General features: G+C 39.2%; 1 protein-coding gene across 16 annotated transcripts in view; it reads left to right on the top strand.

The window, feature by feature from the left end:
• Positions 1 to 18,861, top strand: part of Rapgef6 (Rap guanine nucleotide exchange factor 6) — a 186,915-nt gene that overhangs the window by 122,942 nt on the left and 45,112 nt on the right. For 10 of the 16 annotated variants that reach the window (XM_052757753.1, XM_052757739.1, XM_052757742.1 and 7 more), the window contains 3 exons: positions 5,941 to 6,181; positions 11,365 to 11,522; positions 13,855 to 13,869. In XM_052757753.1, coding sequence (XP_052613713.1) covers positions 5,941 to 6,181; positions 11,365 to 11,522; positions 13,855 to 13,869 — 414 coding nt within the window. Of the gene's footprint in view, positions 1 to 5,940; positions 6,182 to 11,364; positions 11,739 to 13,854; positions 13,870 to 18,861 lie in introns of those variants that run through there. The other 6 variants (XM_052757743.1, XM_052757741.1, XM_052757750.1 and 3 more) reach the window with 2 other exon arrangements.

The raw sequence follows: 18,861 nt of genomic DNA, 5'->3' as shown, positions 1-18,861 counted from the left end.
AGTGAACTTACTATCTTCCCCGGTAACAGTCCCCCAAGGTGGACTAAAGGAACTTGAAACCTGGATGTGAGTACTGTGTCTTAAGGAAATAGAAAGGGAAATCTTTAGGCTCCAACAAAATGAAGGAAGTCTCCGTTGTTTTACTTTCCTTGTTCTCCATGATGATCTGGAGCAGTACAGAGCAGTCACAATAGCCTGCCGCAGAAGCCTACAAGAGCCAGTCCTCTGGAGAAAGGACTCCTTCATCTTATACCACTGTGCCTGTTCCCGCCTTCTTCCCTCTATGTCCTTCTGCCTATCACGAATCTTAAAAGGTCTTATAATTAAAAAACCCAGAGCCAGATATTGGAGTGAAAGCTGAAAGAGGAAAGATACAGAACAGCCAGCCACTAGCTTACCTCTACAAAATCCTCAGCCTCAAGAGAGCAAGTTCCTGTTTCCTCATGCCTTATATAACTTTCTGTGTCCTGCCATATTACTTCCTGGGATTAAAGACGTGTGTCACCACTGCCTGGTTCTGTTATTGTCATGTATCCCTGAATTCACAGAGATCTAGATGGATCTCTGCCTCCCAAGTGATAGGATTAAAGGTATGTGCCACCATTGCCTGACCTCTATGTCTAATTTAGTGGCTAGCTTTGTCCTCTGATCCCCAGGTAAGCTTTATTGGGGTACGCAGTATATTACCACAGCTCTCTAGGGTCTCTTAGGACAAAACACAAGGGAGGCTAAAAATAAAAAAACTAGGTTGATAACTGTCTTAGTCAAAATTTTATTACTATGAAGAGACACCATGACCACAGCATGGTTTTCAAAAGTTTTGCAATGCTATTTAGATCTATTACCTTGACAACTCTTATGATTGGGGCTAGCTTACAAGTTCCGAGGGTTAGTCCATTATCATCATGGCAGGAAGCATGGTGGCATGCAGGCATGCATGGTGCTGGAGAATTAGCTGAGAGTTCCTCATCGGGATCTGCAGGCAGCAGAAAGAGAGAGACCATGGGCCTGGCTTGAGCATGGAATGTCAAAGCCCACTTCCAGTGATAGACTTCCTTTAACAAGGTCATACTTACTCCAATAAATCTACATGTTCTAGTCCTTTAAAATATCACTCCCTGTGAGCCTATGGGGGCCATTTTCTTTCAAACCACCACAATAACTAAGATGGGGAAGACAAACTCATAAAGTTGATTCTGAACTCCTCAACATGCCCCCAGCTTGATAATATTGGGGGAAATGTAGATTTTTAAGAACCACTGTTGCAGATAAACCTATCAGGTCTGAGACATATCATTTTGTGACCCCAAATGGCAGATCTGAATAGCATTGCAAAACTTTTAAAAACCAAGTATTGGACCTGTAGCCCCCAGGACAACCACAAGCACCATTGTTCTTTACAAGATCTAAGCATTAGAAGGATTCTTTATTAAAATTTTGAAGGTGAGCCGGGCGGTGGTGGCGCACGCCTTTAATCCCAGCACTCGGGAGGCAGAGGCCGGCGGATCTCTGTGAGTTCGAGGCCAGCCTGGGCTACCAAGTGAGTCCCAGGAAAGGCGCAAAGCTACACAGAGAAACCCTGTCTCGAAAAACCAAAAAAAAAAAAAAAAATTGAAGGTGGAGGACTCTGTTTTGGTGGTCTTATCCATTTCTCTATAGATGTCTTGCTTGGTTTTAAAATTCTCGTGGCTGTTTTCACTTCAGATACTGCCTTTAAACCCCCTCTCTATCTCTTTTTCAAATCAGAGATTAATATTTTCTGTAGTATCCTACATAAGGTGTTTTGTTTGTTTGTTTGTTTTTTTGTTTGTTTTTTTTTTTAGTTGTTGTTGTTGATTGTTGGAGGCACTTGTGGAAGTGAGAGAACAACTTTCTCTTTCCACCCTCTTTTGAGGTAGGGTCTTTCTTGCTTCTACCACCCTGAATATCCATGGTAACTGCCCACATGCTTCATGGTGATTGTCTTGTTCCACTTCTCAATCACCGTAGTGCTGTGGTTACAGATGAACACTACCCGATCCAGGACCAAACTCAGGTCATCTGGCTTGTGAGACAAAGCAGTTTCTCCCACTGAGCCATCTCATCAACCCTGATCCTGTTCGTACTGTATTCATTCTGGTGCTTAAAATGTAGAATGATTTTAGTTTTAGAAATTTAACTTTTAGGTTCTAGAGTAGCATTTTTTTTTTTTTTTTTTGGTTGTGAATCTAGCCCTTGACAGCTGAGCCATCTTTCCAGCCCTAGAATGTACATTTAAATCTCTCTTAAGGATTTAGTTTTTCTTCTCTTGGTTTGGTTTTTGTTGCTGTTTGTTCTTTGTTTTGGTTGTGTTTTGTTTTTGTTTGTTTGTTTGTTTGTTTGGGTTTTTTTGATACAGAAGGTCTTGCTGTGTTGCCATGCCTAGACTGAAACTTACTATGTAGCCCAGACCAAATACCTTCCTCCTGAATGCTGGGTTACATATATGTACCACCATCTCCACCTGAGATAGAAGTGTCTTTTAAACCATTGAGTCCTCTCACACACCTGCTGCATTCAGAGGAACCTGCTGCCCCTTCTGTTCTCATAACAGAACACTGGGACACTTTACTGTTTTCTGGCCTTTCTACCTTAGTGTCTATTCATTTCCTGTTCTCCTTCTACCACAGGGACTTTTAAATATCGTGTTTACTTAGAATCATTCCTTTCTTTGTTGACTTTAAATCTCATTTTTAAAATCTTTTCTCATAAAGTAACTTTCGTAAGGTTACTCCTTTCCTACTGTCCTAAGTAGCTTCTAAGGCTGTGTTCTCCCTACACCAATTATTTTACCTGACTGCAAGTTCCACACCTAGAGAAACATACAGACATTTGGTGTAGTATATACCACTTGTAGGTTAGTAAACATTCTGAATGGATAAATTTCTTGATTTTAGCTTGACAAGCTATTTTTTATCTTTGCCGAGTGGTTTAAACAAAGGTGAGTTTTTAAAACTAGAAACTGAAAGGAACTTTAATTTAGTAAAGCAAAATATCTTTCAAAGATGAATCCTAAAGGATTCAAACATGAAGGCAAAGTAAAATGTCTCTCTTGGGGCTGGAGAGTTGGTTCACTGGTTAAATAGCACTCACTTGCTATTCTTCCAGAGTACCTGAGTTCCAGCAACCACATCAGGAAACATCCACCTGTAACTCCATATTCAGGGAATCGGATGCCCTATTCTGGACTCAGTAGGCACGTGCACCGCATGGCAGACACTCATATATACACATAAATAAAAGTAAAATAAAGCTAATTGTTAATGTCATTTTCATATTTCGCATCTAGTTTGGCACTGTAGTCTCATCTTTGTTGAAGACCCTGCAGAATAGGGAACGATATTTGGCAGTTCTAACAGAAGCTTTATATCCAGACTGTATAAAAAACTTAAGAAGCTGGTCTGTGGAGGCAGGAGGACTCCAAGACTAGCCTGAGCTACCTAAGACCCTATCTCCAAAACAATAAGACAAGAAAGGAAAAAGGAAAGGGCAGGACTTGGAGGCTGAGGCAGGATTGAAGTTCAAGGCATGGCTGAAATACATAATGAAACACTGTCTCAAAAAAAAAAAGGAAAAAAGAAACAAGTAGGGGCCTGGAGAGATGGCTCAGCGGTTAAGAGCACCGACTGCTCTTCCAGAGGTCCTGAGTTCAATTCCCAGCACCCACATGGTGGCTCACAACCATCTGTAATGAGATCTGGCACCCTCTTCTGTGCACATAATAAATAAATAAATCTTTAAAAAAAAAAAAAAAAGAAACAAGTAATCCAATGTTTTTAATGAGTAAATTATCTAAACAAACACTTCACAAAAGAATAAACAAGCATGTCCAAACAGATATTTGAGAAGGTGCTCAATATTATTGATGGTCAGAAAACTGTAAATCTAGACCACAGTTATCTTCTGTCATAAGTATCTTTAAACAAAGAAGAAAAAATATGTGTTGATGAGGAAGATGTATGAGAAAGAAACTCCTTTCTTTAACTTTTATTGATTCTTTGTGGATTTCACATCATTCATTCCAATCCCACTTATCTTCACCTCCCCTCAAATCCACCCTCTGCCCTTGCAAACTCCCCCACAAAACAAAACTAAATAATTTAAAAGAAAAACCAAACAAAACGAGAGAGAGAGGGGAGAGAGAATCTTGTTGTGGAAACTGTAGTGTGGCCTGCTGACTCACAAGGTTTACTCTTTAATCTGTTCATCTTTACTTGCAAGTGTTCATTGCCACGAGTCATTGGTCTGGCTCGAGGCCTCTGGCTTCTGCTACCCCACGGATACACCGATAAAGGGCTCTCGCTGGGGCTCCTCTTGCCAATCCTGTTGTTGTCCTGTGTCGTGGAGATCCTGCTTTTTGGATCTGTAGGTTCATCCCCTTCACCTGCTCCAACAGTTCACAGATGAGGTGGATGTTGGGGTGGGCCATCTCTTAGCTCTGGTTCTGGGCCTGAGTGGTAGCTGAGTTGGTCAGTCCACCAGCTTCCACCAGCTTTCCCTCATCCTCACTACCCCGCTCTCCAGCACTGCCTCATCCAGCTCACCCAGTGCAGCCTGCAGCAAGGAGCGGGGCCAGTTCTCCTGCTCTCGGGTCCTCAGAACCGAGTCATTCTCATTCACACCACCAGGGCCAGCTCTACTCTTTTGCCCAGGTGAGGTGCAAGGATCCTCTCTCCTGATTGCTCTAAGGGGCATACGGGAGGCAGGGAGTATCAGCTCTCCCGGGTGCAGCCAGTGAGGGTCAGGGCTAGTTCTCCCACTCTTGTGACCCTAGGACCAAGTCTCTCACCTGCCACAGGTAGTAACAGGTGAGGGAGGAAGGCATCTCTCACCCATGCCACCACATAGTAGTTGAGGGTGGGGTTGTCAGCTCTCCTGCTCTCGCACCCTCAGGGTCGGCTCTAGTTTGGTGCCCATGGGAAAGGAACTCTTTACACTGTCAGTGGCAATACTTAGTGTAACTCCTGTAGAGAGAACGAAAAGTTCCTCATATAGCTAAACAATAGAACTAGTGTGTGCTGGTGCTATCTCACTCCTCAGTGGACAGCCACAGAAATGAAGTCAGAAACCAGAGAGATAGTGCATGTTGTTTTTTTCTGCTTTAACAAATAGCTAAGATCCGAAGTCAGTCTGAGGCCCATTAATAGGTAAAAGGATGATGGTACATAATACTCAGGAGTATTAAGCCATAACAGAGGTCAAATCCTGACACTTGACCAAAGTGGATGGAACTGGAAGACATTACACTAAGGTAATCCAGTCTGACACACAAAGACAAGTGTGGCATGTTCTCTTTTCTGTGGCAGCTAAAGCAGTATTCACCTGAAAACAGGGTTAAGATTATTCAAGGCTAGGAAAGGCATGAAGGAGAGTGCAGAAATGAAGATATGATAATGCATGTTGCATGAATGCATAGAATAGCATCCTGATCTCCATAAGTATATACAGTTAATATCTTTTGGGGTGGTGGTGGTGTTTTAGCAAGCCCAGTGGAGTGACACATAATGTAATCCCAGCACTTGAGAGTCCGAGATAACTGAGAGTTCAATCCCAACCTGTAAAGCAAAATCCTATGTCAAAACGGCAAGAGGATGGTGGGGAGGAGAGCAAGAAAGGACAGAGAAGTGAAGGAGAAAGGAAAGGACAAAGAAAAGCAACCTCTCAGGCTGGGCTGCAGCTCAGTTGTGGTGAGATGTGTGAGGCCAGGCAGTCTCGTTTCAAAGTGCACGTTTTCACACATGCTGGCAGCCTGCCCATTTCCTTTCTGTTATTCCCAATGACTTCATTTTATCACTTTGTGGATCTAGCAGATAATTTTAAAGTGAGTATGCACCTGATAAAGTGGTGGTTTTCCCTAAAATGTGTTGGTATAAAACATTTTAATGAGGAAAAAGGAAATGATGAATTTGTTTATTTCCACAGTGTTCAAAGAATTGCTCAGTAGGACTGAACAAGAGAAATCTGGTGTTCCTCATATTCCCAAAATTGCTGAAAAAAAAAGTAATCGCCATTCAATCCAGGATGTCCCAGGAGATATTGAACAGACATCGCAGGAGAAAGGGAATAAGAAAGTTAAAGCAAACACCGTTTCAGGGGGAAGAAACAAAATCAGAAAAATTTTGGATAAAACAAGATTTAGTATCTTGCCTCCAAAACTATTTAGGTAGGTAGTACCAATCGATTGTGTCAGATTGTCATATTAACTGAAGTTTTTATTGTAGGGATAAGAGATGTGAGTCATGTTTGTTTTATACATCATAAAATCTTCAATAATAGATGAGTAAAATCTAAAACTCTCCCCGTTATCTCTGTGGATTTATCACTGTTTAGTAGCTTTTAGTGTTGTGAATTTTAGAAAAGACTGTTTCGTGTTGTGCGTTTTTATGTTTTGGGTCCAATTTCAATCACTGGATCTATAAATTTGGACATGTTGAATTTTGGGGCACATTCATTGCTAGATTGCTCATTTCTAGAGCTCATTGCTCATTCATTTCTAAGTCACTGCTTTCATTAAGGTGAGTAGGTTATAGAAACATAACTTTAAAATAGCAAAAATATTTAATATTATACATATCACAAACAGTGAGACCAGTAGAGGCTGGGTGAAAAGACTATTAAAGGGGTAGCCCACACTAAAGAAGTTGGGGAGTTTGAGATGACCAGAAGTCACTGTGGAAAGGGAAAAATAATCTAAGGGCCAGAAAGCAGAAAATAATTCACATGGAGAGTTCTTTAGCAGGTAATAATCTTGAGTTTCATTTCCAGAAGCCCTGATCGATTGGTCTGGAATGTGTACATTGTTGTGACTGGTGGCACAGTTGTGTCATATATCATCTAAAATCAGAGACTGTTATAATTGTGACCCTTTCTGAGCAGCTGAATCAATGGCATGCATATTCTTTGGAGAGAGGAAGTAGGTTGCTAGGCGTAGACTCCAAGTTCATGGCAGGAGACAGAAGTTGCTATCACCAGGGACAGTTAGTTGAGCACTTCCCACATGATGACTTTGTATTGGGAACAAAGGAAGAAAAAATCTACTAGAAATGGGTTTGTTTAAATTCAGAATATATTTTTATTTAGTTTTTCATTTATTAATCAGTAAGCATTTTGAGTTTTTTGCTTTGTGCCTCAAGAAGTTGTTAGCTAAATACAAGCATGAATAAAAATGTGCTAAACATCTCTTCTATTCATGCAGTAGAGTAAAATGTCAATCATTTCAGTCACTGAAATCCTAAGAGATAGATTAGAGTCATATAAATTTCTGAAGCCAGTTTTATAAGAGCTACTTTCTCGTTTTTATCTGTCTGACCAGCTACTCTGTGTTTTTGAGACCATGTATTATTATTTTAACAGTCAAATCATTTAAAGTGAATTTGAATAAATTTTTCTTGCAGTTTTTGGGAGGCCTTCCCCATGCAAGGCAAGTGTTCTGCCATTGAACCATAGTACTAGTTCTTGGCTTTTTTTTTTTTTTTTTTTTAAACAAGGTCTCCCCATGTAGTTCTGGCCCGTATTGTATTCTTTCTGTAGCCCTGCCTAATCTCAAACTCTTCAGCCCCTCTTGCCTCTTATTCCCAATTGCTAGAAACAGGTATGCACCACCACGTCCAGCAAATGATTTTTTTGGCAAAAGTTTGCAGTCTAGCTAGATATAGGAACTTATGTTACAAGCCTAGCATTCAGAAACTCACCCAACTAATTGGCCATTTTGCAGAGAACACAAACAGGAAATGGAATGAGACTATAAACACCCAAAGTCTGTTCCCAGTGATGTACTCCCTCCAGCAAGGCCACACTATCTAAGCCTCCCTAGACAGTACTACCAACTGGGTGATAAAGTGTTCAAATATGTAAGCCTATAGGGGACATAGTGATTCAAACCACTACAGAGATTCACCTTTCTGAAGAACTTAAGTCACTTACGGATGAAAACATCACTGTGATGTCAAGTAGATAATAGACAGAGAATGCGACTTCAAATGATCCATATAGATGTTTATCCAAAGATGCAACACCCTTTCCATGGAGCTTGGTGGTGGTGGTGGTGGTGGTGGTGGTGGTGGTGGTGGTGGTGGTGGTGGTGGTGGTGGTGGTGGTGGTGGTGGTGGTGGTGGTGGTGGTGCCGCCCTGTTGTGTTGCCCATGCTGGCCTCAAACTCCTGTAGTCTTGTACTCATAAGAGCTAGGAGTACACTGAAAGTCCAAGTACAGGAAAGTGGTTAGCTAAGTGGTATGTTAGACACAAAAATTATCAAGGACAGATGTCCAAGTGTCTGCTTTGGGTTTGTTTTTTTATATATATACAAAGTACAAATAAGTTTTCCCTCTTTCTTCCTGTATCTTCCAAGTTTCCTGCTTTAAACATTTGGATTCTTTTAATTGAAATTAAAAATTAAGTAATTTTGCCAGGTACTGGTAGTGTACACCTTTAATCCCAGCACTAGGGTGGCAGAGGCAGGCAGATTTCTGAGTTAGAGGCTAGCCTGGTCTACAGAGCAAGTTCCAGGACAGCCAGGGCTACAAAGAGAAACCGTCTCAAAAAATAATAATAATTTTAATTCTATAATTTCTGATTATCTTTTGTGTGCCAGAACTCCTTAGGAGAGGCATGAAGACAGACTCCTCCCCACATAGCCCCAGAGAAGCTGTCACAGACAGCAGCATCTGTGGGAGCAAGAAGGAAAGAATGTAAAAAAAGTAGATACTTCTGATAAAAGTAGATAACACTTAAATCTCAAGCAATTACATACTTTTAAAGTGGAAAATTATTCTTAAAAGTCAAAGTGAAGATAAGTTATTGATCTGAGGGACATCTGTAAACTGTGACATAAAAGTACACTTTTTATTAACCTGAGAATATTTGGCTGTTCAGGAAATTTCCCTTTTTGTTTTTTTGGGTTTTTTTTTTTTTGCACTCAACTTTTATTCTGTATCTTTCTAGAAATGCACTGCTTTGTTTTGTGCATCAAGACTATTTTTCTCTCCAAATGTCAGTATATTTTTTGTTTGCTTTTAATATTGGGGTTATTTTTCGTATGCACATTGGTGCTGTTTTGTGGCCTCTTTGGTTTCATTATGAAACTAATTGCTTTTATTCTAAATAAATTTAGTGTCAGGGAACTAATTATTGAGGAATTTTTCAAAAATGTCTTGTTTCTGTTACTGCATCACCTCTCAGGAGACTGTTTTGGTAAGAAATGACATAATTATTTCTCAAATAGGCTTTATCAGTTCAAGTTTAAGCATGGATTTTTTTGCCAATTGTTTCATTCCTGTCATAGCTTGAATTGTGCCTGACAGAGTTTTCATCTCTACATGCTCACACCCTAATTACCATGAATTTATAGCCTGCTATTACATGAGTATAGCTAGATAGTGTTGTATCTGTTCATTATTAAAGGAGAATTAATGTTAAGTGGCATCAGTGACAATAGTACGTATTAAGAATTTTTAATCTTCTGTGGACTTTGTCTCTATAGTGAATTCTCTTTAACAAAAAATTCTGACTTAGTGCTGGGGACATGGCCTAACTGGCAGAGTGTTTGCCCAGCATCTGAAAGGCTGTGGGTTTGATCCTAGGCACCACATAATCCAGATGTGGTGCTGCAGGCATGGAATACCAACACTTTGGAGGAGGAGGCAGAAGGATCAGGCATTCAAAGTCATTCTCTCTAGTAGAATGTTGAAAGTCAGCCAAGGCTACATGAGACCTTGTATCAAAAAATAATGCTAATTTTAATTGTGTTGTAGTTCTGCTTTGTTAATGAGAGTGGATCACCTCTTTAAAGGTTTGTTTCCTTGGGTTCAGTTACCTGACCTTATGAATCCAAACACTGGTGTGTTTGTTTGCAGAAACAGTTAGAGAAAGACTATTGTTTAAACATACGCCTTTATACTTTTTATGATTTAAATACGCGACAGCATTTCTTTTCTCCTCTTAGCTTATCTTCAAATGTTTATTTGTGACAGCTAGCAGTGCCGACCAAGTTGTAGAGAGCTAGTTTAGGGTAAGCATGAATTACTTACCAAATAAAACCTTACTTCTCCCAAGAGTCGATTGATGTTTCTCCCTGGGAATAAATAACATTATTTATATCAGTTGTATTGTTGTGCCTCTACTTCTCAGTGTCAGTTAAAATAAATGTTCCTCCTCTCTAGTTTTGAATTGCTCTCGTTTTAATTTGGTAAAAGTACTTGGCTCTCTTCATAAGAATAGGAATATCATTTTTCATCTGCTTTAGCTGACTTAGTCCTTATAGTAGGCTTCAACCAATGGCAAGCTAGAGAAAGGAATTCATCTGAGACAACGAGCTAATTAACAGTCTGTCTGCCATCACTGTGTGTTCCTTCCATGCCACCCTTCTTGCCTCCCTGACTGTGCAGCCCTCTCTTGGCCTGGCTGTCTTTTTCTTGCTGTTAATAGCCCCTTACTTTGCATCTTATTTCATTTCATAGTCTGCCTAAATCTTATATTTTGCTTTAATATATTCTGTATATTCCATATCACTCATTTTTTTTTTTAGATTGTAGTTTAATCTTTTCCATGGCAATAGGTAAGTGTTTTGTGATCCTCTGTTTGTATATCAAGAACAGTACAGGAGGCTATGCTGAGTAAAATTTACATGGGAATAGATACTAAGGAACACATTTCAACATAAGTGAATTTAGGGAGAGAACTCTTATTTTGGTTATTGGTGATGATGGAAATCTTTTCCACTGTGATCTTAAGTTCTGTAGAACAGTTTTACTTTATAATTAAACTAATATTGGGGAAATACACAAAGTTTAACTGACAGTGTTTATATTTTTCCTTCCAGAGATTTTAGAATTACCTGTGTAATAGTTCTAAGTGTTTTAAAAGAAGAATTTCTTGTTGCCCTAGGTAATGGCTTTTTAGTTAATACGTGTTTTTGAAACCTTAAAAGAGAACCAACTCTTACTGACTTCAATCATCTTGTGATTATCATGTGTTTGGAGGGACATTTCCTGTGGTGTGGCTATGTATAGCTCGGTAAATATATTTGAAATTTGAGACTGGCAAATTTCAAGCAGTCCCTAAACATTCAGACTGAGTTTTTCTACCAAAACCAGAGGAAACAAATTCAACATTATTTGTGATATAGTAGAATCCTTCCATTTTATATTTCATTTTAATGTAATTTTCAAAAATATTTCATTGCTTTTTCTTCATTATAGTTACTCTTTGGTTGCTGAAATGTTTTAATCTTAACTGATTAAGTCATCATTCTGAATTGATCTTGTTATGCCTTTGTGCATAGGAGTCCAAATTGTTTGCTATGTAAGTGCCCTCTAATACTTGAAAGTGATATGTGTCTTTCTTTTGAAGTGATGGAGGCCTGAGCCAATCACAAGATGACAGCATCGTGGGAACCAGGCACTGTAGGCACAGCCTGGCTATAATGCCAATTCCTGGAACTCTCTCATCCAGCAGCCCAGATCTCTTGCAGCCCACCACCAGCATGTTGGACTTTTCCAATCCTTCAGGTAATGTTTCCATGTGACATCATGTGGCCAGATTGGTATCTAATACATAGTCACCTGAGCCTTGAGCCACAGATATTGGATTTACCTGCAGATTTTACCTGTGGGGTTTGACTTCATGCAAAAAGCCAGGGAAAATTATGTCTTTTTACCAAAGCAGGTTACTGCCTTCTAAACTGAAACTTCATAATAAAAGAACCTCAGTGGTATTTTATTTCAGCACCTGAAGCTAAAGTTGTTTGGGGTTTGTTTTTTTTTGGGGGGGGGCGCGTTGTGGAGGGGTGGTTTAGGTTTTGGTTTGGTCAAGAATTATTATCAGAGTATAACATTTTTTTCACTACTAATGATTTTCAGTATGGAACATCAAGTTGTTTTCTGTTTGTATTGGTGCCCAGAGGTATAAAAATGTCACATAAGTATATGATCTAAAATTTCATTGTAAAGAATGGATTATATACCATACATCACTTTTCTTTTCAAGAAAAGACAAAATTAAAAACTGAATATGTAATTGAATCCAAGGGAGATGGGGGAAATGATCCCTCAGTGTTTCTGATTCAGCCTAAGTTTTCAGTTCTAATGCACAGAGGAAGGGAGTTCATTCACAAATATTTCAGTGCCCAAAAGAAAATATAAGTGTATTTATAAAGTTTGTGTTTTCCTATAAAAACCCTTTAACACAACAGAAAACATTTACTGAAGGTTGAACTGTACATTATTTCTTGTTTTGTTTTGTTTTTTTATAGCAACCTAAAAACTCCCAAGGTTTAACAAAAACACAGATTAATGAAAGTAGTTATGTACATTGTTTGCTTCCATTCCCTACTCACGCTAGAGTTACTGCACTCAGCAAGCTGGTGTTGCACATCCTTTTTTCTGTAAGGCTGTCAAGACTGCATAGAAGAGAATGATTGCTTTGCTTTGAAAGTTCTAGCAGTTCCTGTTATTAGTGAGGGGTGTGTCAGGAGACAAATCAGAAATAAATACAGAACTGGCTGCCAGTATATAAAATTAAGTCTTTGCTTTCAGAAAAGGTAAACACTAAGGTGTCACAGAAGCAGGAAAAGAGCAGGCTGGGTTCAGTTCTGTGCTCGGGAAGAAATGCCTGTACCAGGATGAGGACGTGTTTTGGGGATGAACCTTCTTTCTAGCCACCTGTTCTGACAACCTGTTGCTTCATCATCTCTTGAGAGTGGCACGTGCTTTAAGGCTGCCTCCGTGTGCTTTGCCACCTGTAGGTTCTCTCTGCATGTCCAGTGTGCTGTTTCTTACTCTGATGTGTTTGTTATTCTCCAGTGCTCAAGCCCAGATCCCCTACATTATCACTTCAGCACATTTTAATGACTTCTCATCTTCATCATGTGGTAGAATCAAAATCTGTTTTTCTTTGTGTGTAGGTGTTCTATCTACAGTGGTATTTCTTACACTCTGTTCACAAATAAAAGATTTTTATACTCCCAGAGAATAACCTAAATACACATATTTTTTTGAAAGCAGTTATTTAGAAAGGGCATATGATTTTATGGATTTGCTTGTCTTATGGCTATATTGCTGTCCTAAGCATTTATAGATACTAGAGATGAAGACAGTCCAGCACAATGCCTCAGAAAGTTAAGGCACTTGCTGCCAAGTCTGACAACCAGAGTTTTGTCCTTGGAATCCACGTGGTAGTAGAGAACTGACTCCTGCATGCCATCCTCTGACCTCCACATGCATGCATACACAAAATAAATGAGTAAACAATTAGAAAGTGATGCTGAAGGAATAAAGAAGAACTTAAGGGAAAGAAGAGCAAGACGTGGACAAAGTAGGTAGACGGTATTCCACCTGTAGAAGTGAGGAGCAGGTGCTTCTCAAATTGCTCTCAGATTGGTTTCTCAGTTCTGTCCTTGACAACATCTTGAAAGGACTCAGAGATGCTTTTTAAATCTGCATAGAGAAAGTCTAATGCGGCTGAGACTGCAGCATATGTGAGTGTCAGTGATACAGCTGGACACACCTATCAGATAGATAGTTCACGTTTGGGACCCCCAGATGTACAGCTTTTTGAGAGACTTATCTAGTAATATGTTATTTGTATTTTTGTTGGGAAAAGTTATTACCAGTTTCAAATTCAGCTTCTTACATTTAACAGCAATACTAAAACTTACTCTGGGCACATACTTGACTGCAGGGAGCATGTGTCCTTAGTCAGCATTTATTGATGTTCGTGATTCTGTATACGTAAAGTTCTTATTGGATCATAGTCACCATGCAGGCCAAGCTGCAGAACTACTGAATAGTTTGATCTGATTGCTGACTTTTTATAATTTTGCTTTATTTTTGCTGCCTACAGCTGTTGGTTTTTACTGTAAGTATCTTGGTATTCTTTTGTCTTTTGTGTGTAGTTTGTTATTTTCTAAAAGATCATATGATAGAGAACTCAGTGAAGTAGGAAGCAGAGTTCTTCTTTCACTTGTGAGGTCGCGCTCATTGGTGGGAATCCTTTTACTTATTTTCAATAACTGTATATGTTTCTGTCTTCATATAGAGTCATATACATGCCACTTCACAACTTGTGAAAAGTTTTTTGAAATTTTATTTTCCTTTTTGTGTGTGTGTGTGTGTGTGTAGATGAACATGTGTCGTGGAATGCTTGTGGAAGTATTTTTCATGTAACGTAAGTTGAAGCTTAAAGAATTCAGAGGATGGAACTGGGGATGAAGCTTAGAGTGCTCACTTAGCATGTAGAAGGCTGAGTTCAGTCTCTGCAGCTTTCATAGCTGTCATGGTGGCACAGGCTTGTAATCCCAGAAGTTAGGTGGTAGATCAGAAGTTGAAGGCCAGTCTCAGCTACATGGCAAGTTTGAGGCCAGCCTGGGCTACATAAGACCCATCTCAAAAAAAAAAGAAAAAAGAAAAAAAAATTCAGCGTGGCTAAATAAAATTTGAATGTGAACTTCCCCTCCCCACCCCCGAGTTTACGTACAGAGCTCTTTTTGGTTACTTTTTCACTTGGTAGCTGAAATACTATTTATTTGATGTAGCAAACTTTATTTTTTTCTGTACTTAAAGCCTTTTTGCTGCTTTTTAATTTTAATTACAGGTATCATACACTTTTTTTTTAGTAAAACTTTAGAGAAAGAGTAAGTACAAGTGTCTCCACCCCTCACATTTTATAGTGACTAATTTACTTAGATCTTTTCACAAATTTCATTGAATGTAAAATGTGGTACTGATTGATCCCTTTGATTTAAATGAGATGGTACACACTTCCACTCACCATTTTATGTAACAGAGTTTCTTAAATATTTGTGTATCTGTATGTGGTGTTCTACATTTATGCCTCCAATCATGGGCATTTGAGTTTTTGCTATGTCTTTGTGTTCATGGATTCCCACCTGTTTTATATTTGCATTGTTTTATGGAAAGTTTTGTCTTGTTGTAAAAGTACATTAAAATAAGTAAAATACTCACTATTTAGCCCTTGATATGAGTAGAGCAAGTCTGGCAGTTCTTGGCCTTTTCTAGTCTATCCTAACCTTTGATGTGTGTGTTAGCACACCCCTAGTCACCTTGTGAGCTGTCCTGCTTGTCACTGTCTTTCCTTGACCACTTTCCACTCCCTTGAATGTTAGTGAATTTCCTGAGGGCAGATATTATCTACCTCCTTTACCACTATGTTTTCATCACTTGGAACACTGTAGATACACAAGTACTCAGCAAAGAAAAATGTCGAGAGTGAAAAAGCAAACTTTATTTTCCAAAAGATCCTTCTAAGTACCTGAAAAAATATTCTGTCTTTACTGTAATCTCAAGGTCAGTACCTCCTTAAAAGGTTTTGTTTTTGAAACAGGGTTTCTGTGTGCAGCCCTGACTGTCCTGGAACTTGCTTGGTAAACCAGGCTGCCCCTCACTCAGATCTGCATGCTTTTTCCTCCCAAGTGCCAGGATGAAAGATGTACACCACCACACCCAGCTTCCTAAAAGTGTTTATTTATTTTATACATACCAAATTAAAGTTATCATTCTAGAGGCCGGAGCAGTGCTCAGCAGTCACGAGCACTGACTGCTCTTTCAGGGATCCACAGTCAGTCAGTTCCATGGGATTCAGTGGAACTGCTCGAACGTTGTGCTCATCTGTACAGACAAGCACACACACATGCAAATGAATAAATAATCTTTAAAAATAAATTAAGTTAGCACTCCAGAAATGTGTTTCTAGCTTCAAAGTCCAGATATCTAGAGTTTCTGTTTGTTTCATTTGTCTAATTTGTTTTCTTAAAATCTGAGGGTCTGGAAAGAGGGCTCAGAGATTAAAAGAACTGGCTGCTCTTCCAAAGATCCTAAGTTCAAGTCCCAGCAACCTCATAGTAGCTCACAACCATCTGTAATGAGATCTGGTGCCCTCTTCTGGTGTGCAGGCATACATGCCAGCAGAATACTGTATACATAATAATTTTTTAAAAAGCATGTATTATATAAAAATAAAATCTGAGGGCTGATGAGATGGCTCAGCAGATAAGGGCATACTTGCCACTAAGCCTGCCCACCTAAATTCTGTCCCTGGGACCCACGTGGTGGAAAGAGAGAGACCAACTCCCAAATTTTGTTCTGCTTTTCACATAAGTGCTGTGGCACATGTTTGCCCCGCCACCCATATACCAGTCACACAAAATAAATAAACAAATCAAGTATATAGATAAAAATTATGAATCTCTGGGCTAATAAATACTGTACACGTCTAAGGTCTTTTAAAGCATGTCTTTCTGGGACTGCAATGATAGCTTGGTGGCAAAACTCTTGCCTAGCATATATAAAAGCCCTATGTTTGATGCCCAATACCACCATCACCACCCCAAAAAAAGAACTTTTCTTTTTAATGGAATTTTTTGTGTATGCATTTTCGCTTCATGACTAGACTTTAAGGTGATTAAACCATTTTTCCTGTTTGATTCTTTTGATCTCATATTTACTGTTAATCTAATTCTATATCATGAGTACATCTGTCATGAGCCAAATATTATGTTTGGCTCTGTCTATGATTCTTCATCTGGCAGTGTGTTTGCAATGTATGTACAGTGATTCTAAAATAAACAAAGATTATACTCTTGCTGGTGCCTATGAAGAGAAATTGTTTTCTTCTGATCTCACTGGTTTCCAGGTTGGTTTTCATGACATTGGTAGATTCATCAGTGTTTTGGTTGTGATGCCTTTGGGTAATCCTATTTATAGATTTCTTCTAGCACCTTTTTTTTTAATACTTGACTTTCTGTTATGTGACTACAGAACAATTTGTCTTTTCCTCTGAGGAACAAATGGCTTTAGAAAGTACAGCTTTTTAGCCTTGTTCAAGATACACAACTTTGTGTTCCCAAAAACAGAGAGTGAAGTTGTGCAAATCCCCACCTGTGGTGAATATATTTCCCTAAAGATGGTAATAATGGGATAGACCTTTTGCCATGCCCTCAAGGTCAGCCAGGATCTCTTGCTGAGGCTTAGACTCCAAAGCTCTATCAGAGAAATCCACTTTTGGAGCTTAGTGCTGCCCAGTTCATTAAGAGTGTAGGGACAAGCAAGTACGATTTGGTTCTTTTTTTTTTTTTTTTTGCTCACTTTCCTTCTGACAACCAGACTTCCGTTTGCTGACAGTAATTTCCAGCACTAGGCAGAGAAGCATGCCTGATTTGGGTGAATTATAAAACTGTCTAACCTTAAGTTACATAAGTTCAAGAATAATGGTGCTATTAGCTACACATTAGAGACTCACTCATTGGCAAGAAATCTGAGCAAGAAGTATTGTTGACTCCGATCTTTAAATACATCAAAGAAAGACAACTTGGTACCTCTTTCTAGAACAGAGACTACTGAGTACCCAGAGCAAGTAAAATTACATCCACGTATATTCAGTTGGATCTTTTAGTCTTGGGAGCTGATTTCTTTCTTGTTCTCATTTTCAGGGCACGAGGACATGGGGGTATTTTATTCTGTAGAATTATTTCCTGCTATTCTTGTTTCATTATTCTCATCTTCCCTTTTGAGACAGTTTTGTTTTGTTTCTTTAAGCTAGTGTTGCTTGTGGTACTAAGAAACAGTGTTGAACAAACAGGATAAAGTTACTGCCATCATCAGTAGTCGCAGCAATAAATATTCCTATTTGTAAATGCAACTTATTTTCATATGGAAACATAGCATTTGTTTATGCTGTCATGTCGCTCTTCATTTGTAGTGCCTGTCATTGCGGTAAGCATTATTCTGGAGGTGTGAATTCTTCCCTTGGAAGAGAAGCAAGACAGAAGGAGAAAATGTTTATACATGCATATCATAGGAACATATCTTTGTTACTTATTTGCTGGTAACAAAATCTCAGAACAGAGTTTGAAGTGTTTTATCATATAGACGTTTAAATACTTTCCTCTTAAAAAATAAAATAAATTTAAGCCAGGCGGTGGTGGCGCACGCCTTTAATCCCAGCACTCGGGAGGCAGAGCCAGGCGGATCTCTGTGAGTTCGAGGCCAGCCTGGGCTACCAAGTGAGTTCCAGGAGAGGCGCAAAGCTACACAGAGAAACCCTGACTCGAAAAACCAAAAAAAAAAAAAAATAAAAAATAAAAAATAAAATAAAATAAAATAAATTTAATATAAAGCTTAGAAAATGGGCTGCAGAGAAGATGACGCAGTAGGTGAAGCGTTTGTTGTATAAACAAGAGGACCTGAGTTTAATACCTAGCATTCATGTTTTTGTTTTTGTTTTGTTTTGTTTTTTTAAAAAGCTTGAGTGCTGCAGTACACACCAACCATCTCAGGGCTGGAGAAGTGGCGAGTAGGAAGGTCCTTGGGGTTCTCACTGACTAATCAATCTAGCAGAATCAAGGCGCCTCCAGGTTCAGTGAGAGACCCTTCCTCAAAAGACAGGTAGAGAATCATTGAAGAAGATAACTAATGTTAACCTCTAGCTCTACATGCACACTCCACAAACTCACATATAAACAGAAACACAAATAACATGCCCCCAAAAAAATAAGAAAAACAATAAAAGCTAGGAAAACAATTGCTACTTTATGTAGTGTTGGTGTCTTAATGTGACTCAGGAAGAGGACACACAGGCGGTACCAAGAAGTATTGGAAGCTAGATGTGGTGGTGCACACCTTTAAAACCCTGGCACTTGGGAGGTAGAGGCAGAAGGGTCTCTATGAGTGTAAAGGCAGCCTGGTCTACATAGCGAGCTCCAGAACCACCAATATTACATAGAGAGACCCTGTCTCAGGAAAACAAAACAAAAAAACAGTGTTGAAGACGAGAAAAGCCTTTCAAAATAGCAGTAAGGAAGGAAGGAAGGGAGGGAGGGAGGGAGGAAGGGAA

Source organism: Peromyscus californicus, unplaced genomic scaffold, assembly GCF_007827085.1.
Source record: "Peromyscus californicus insignis strain IS unplaced genomic scaffold, ASM782708v3 Scaffold_3__1_contigs__length_106647218, whole genome shotgun sequence".
NCBI lineage: Eukaryota > Metazoa > Chordata > Mammalia > Rodentia > Cricetidae > Peromyscus > Peromyscus californicus.
The sequence above is the reverse complement of the archived record's forward strand: the minus strand, read 5'-3'. Positions and strand labels throughout refer to the sequence as shown.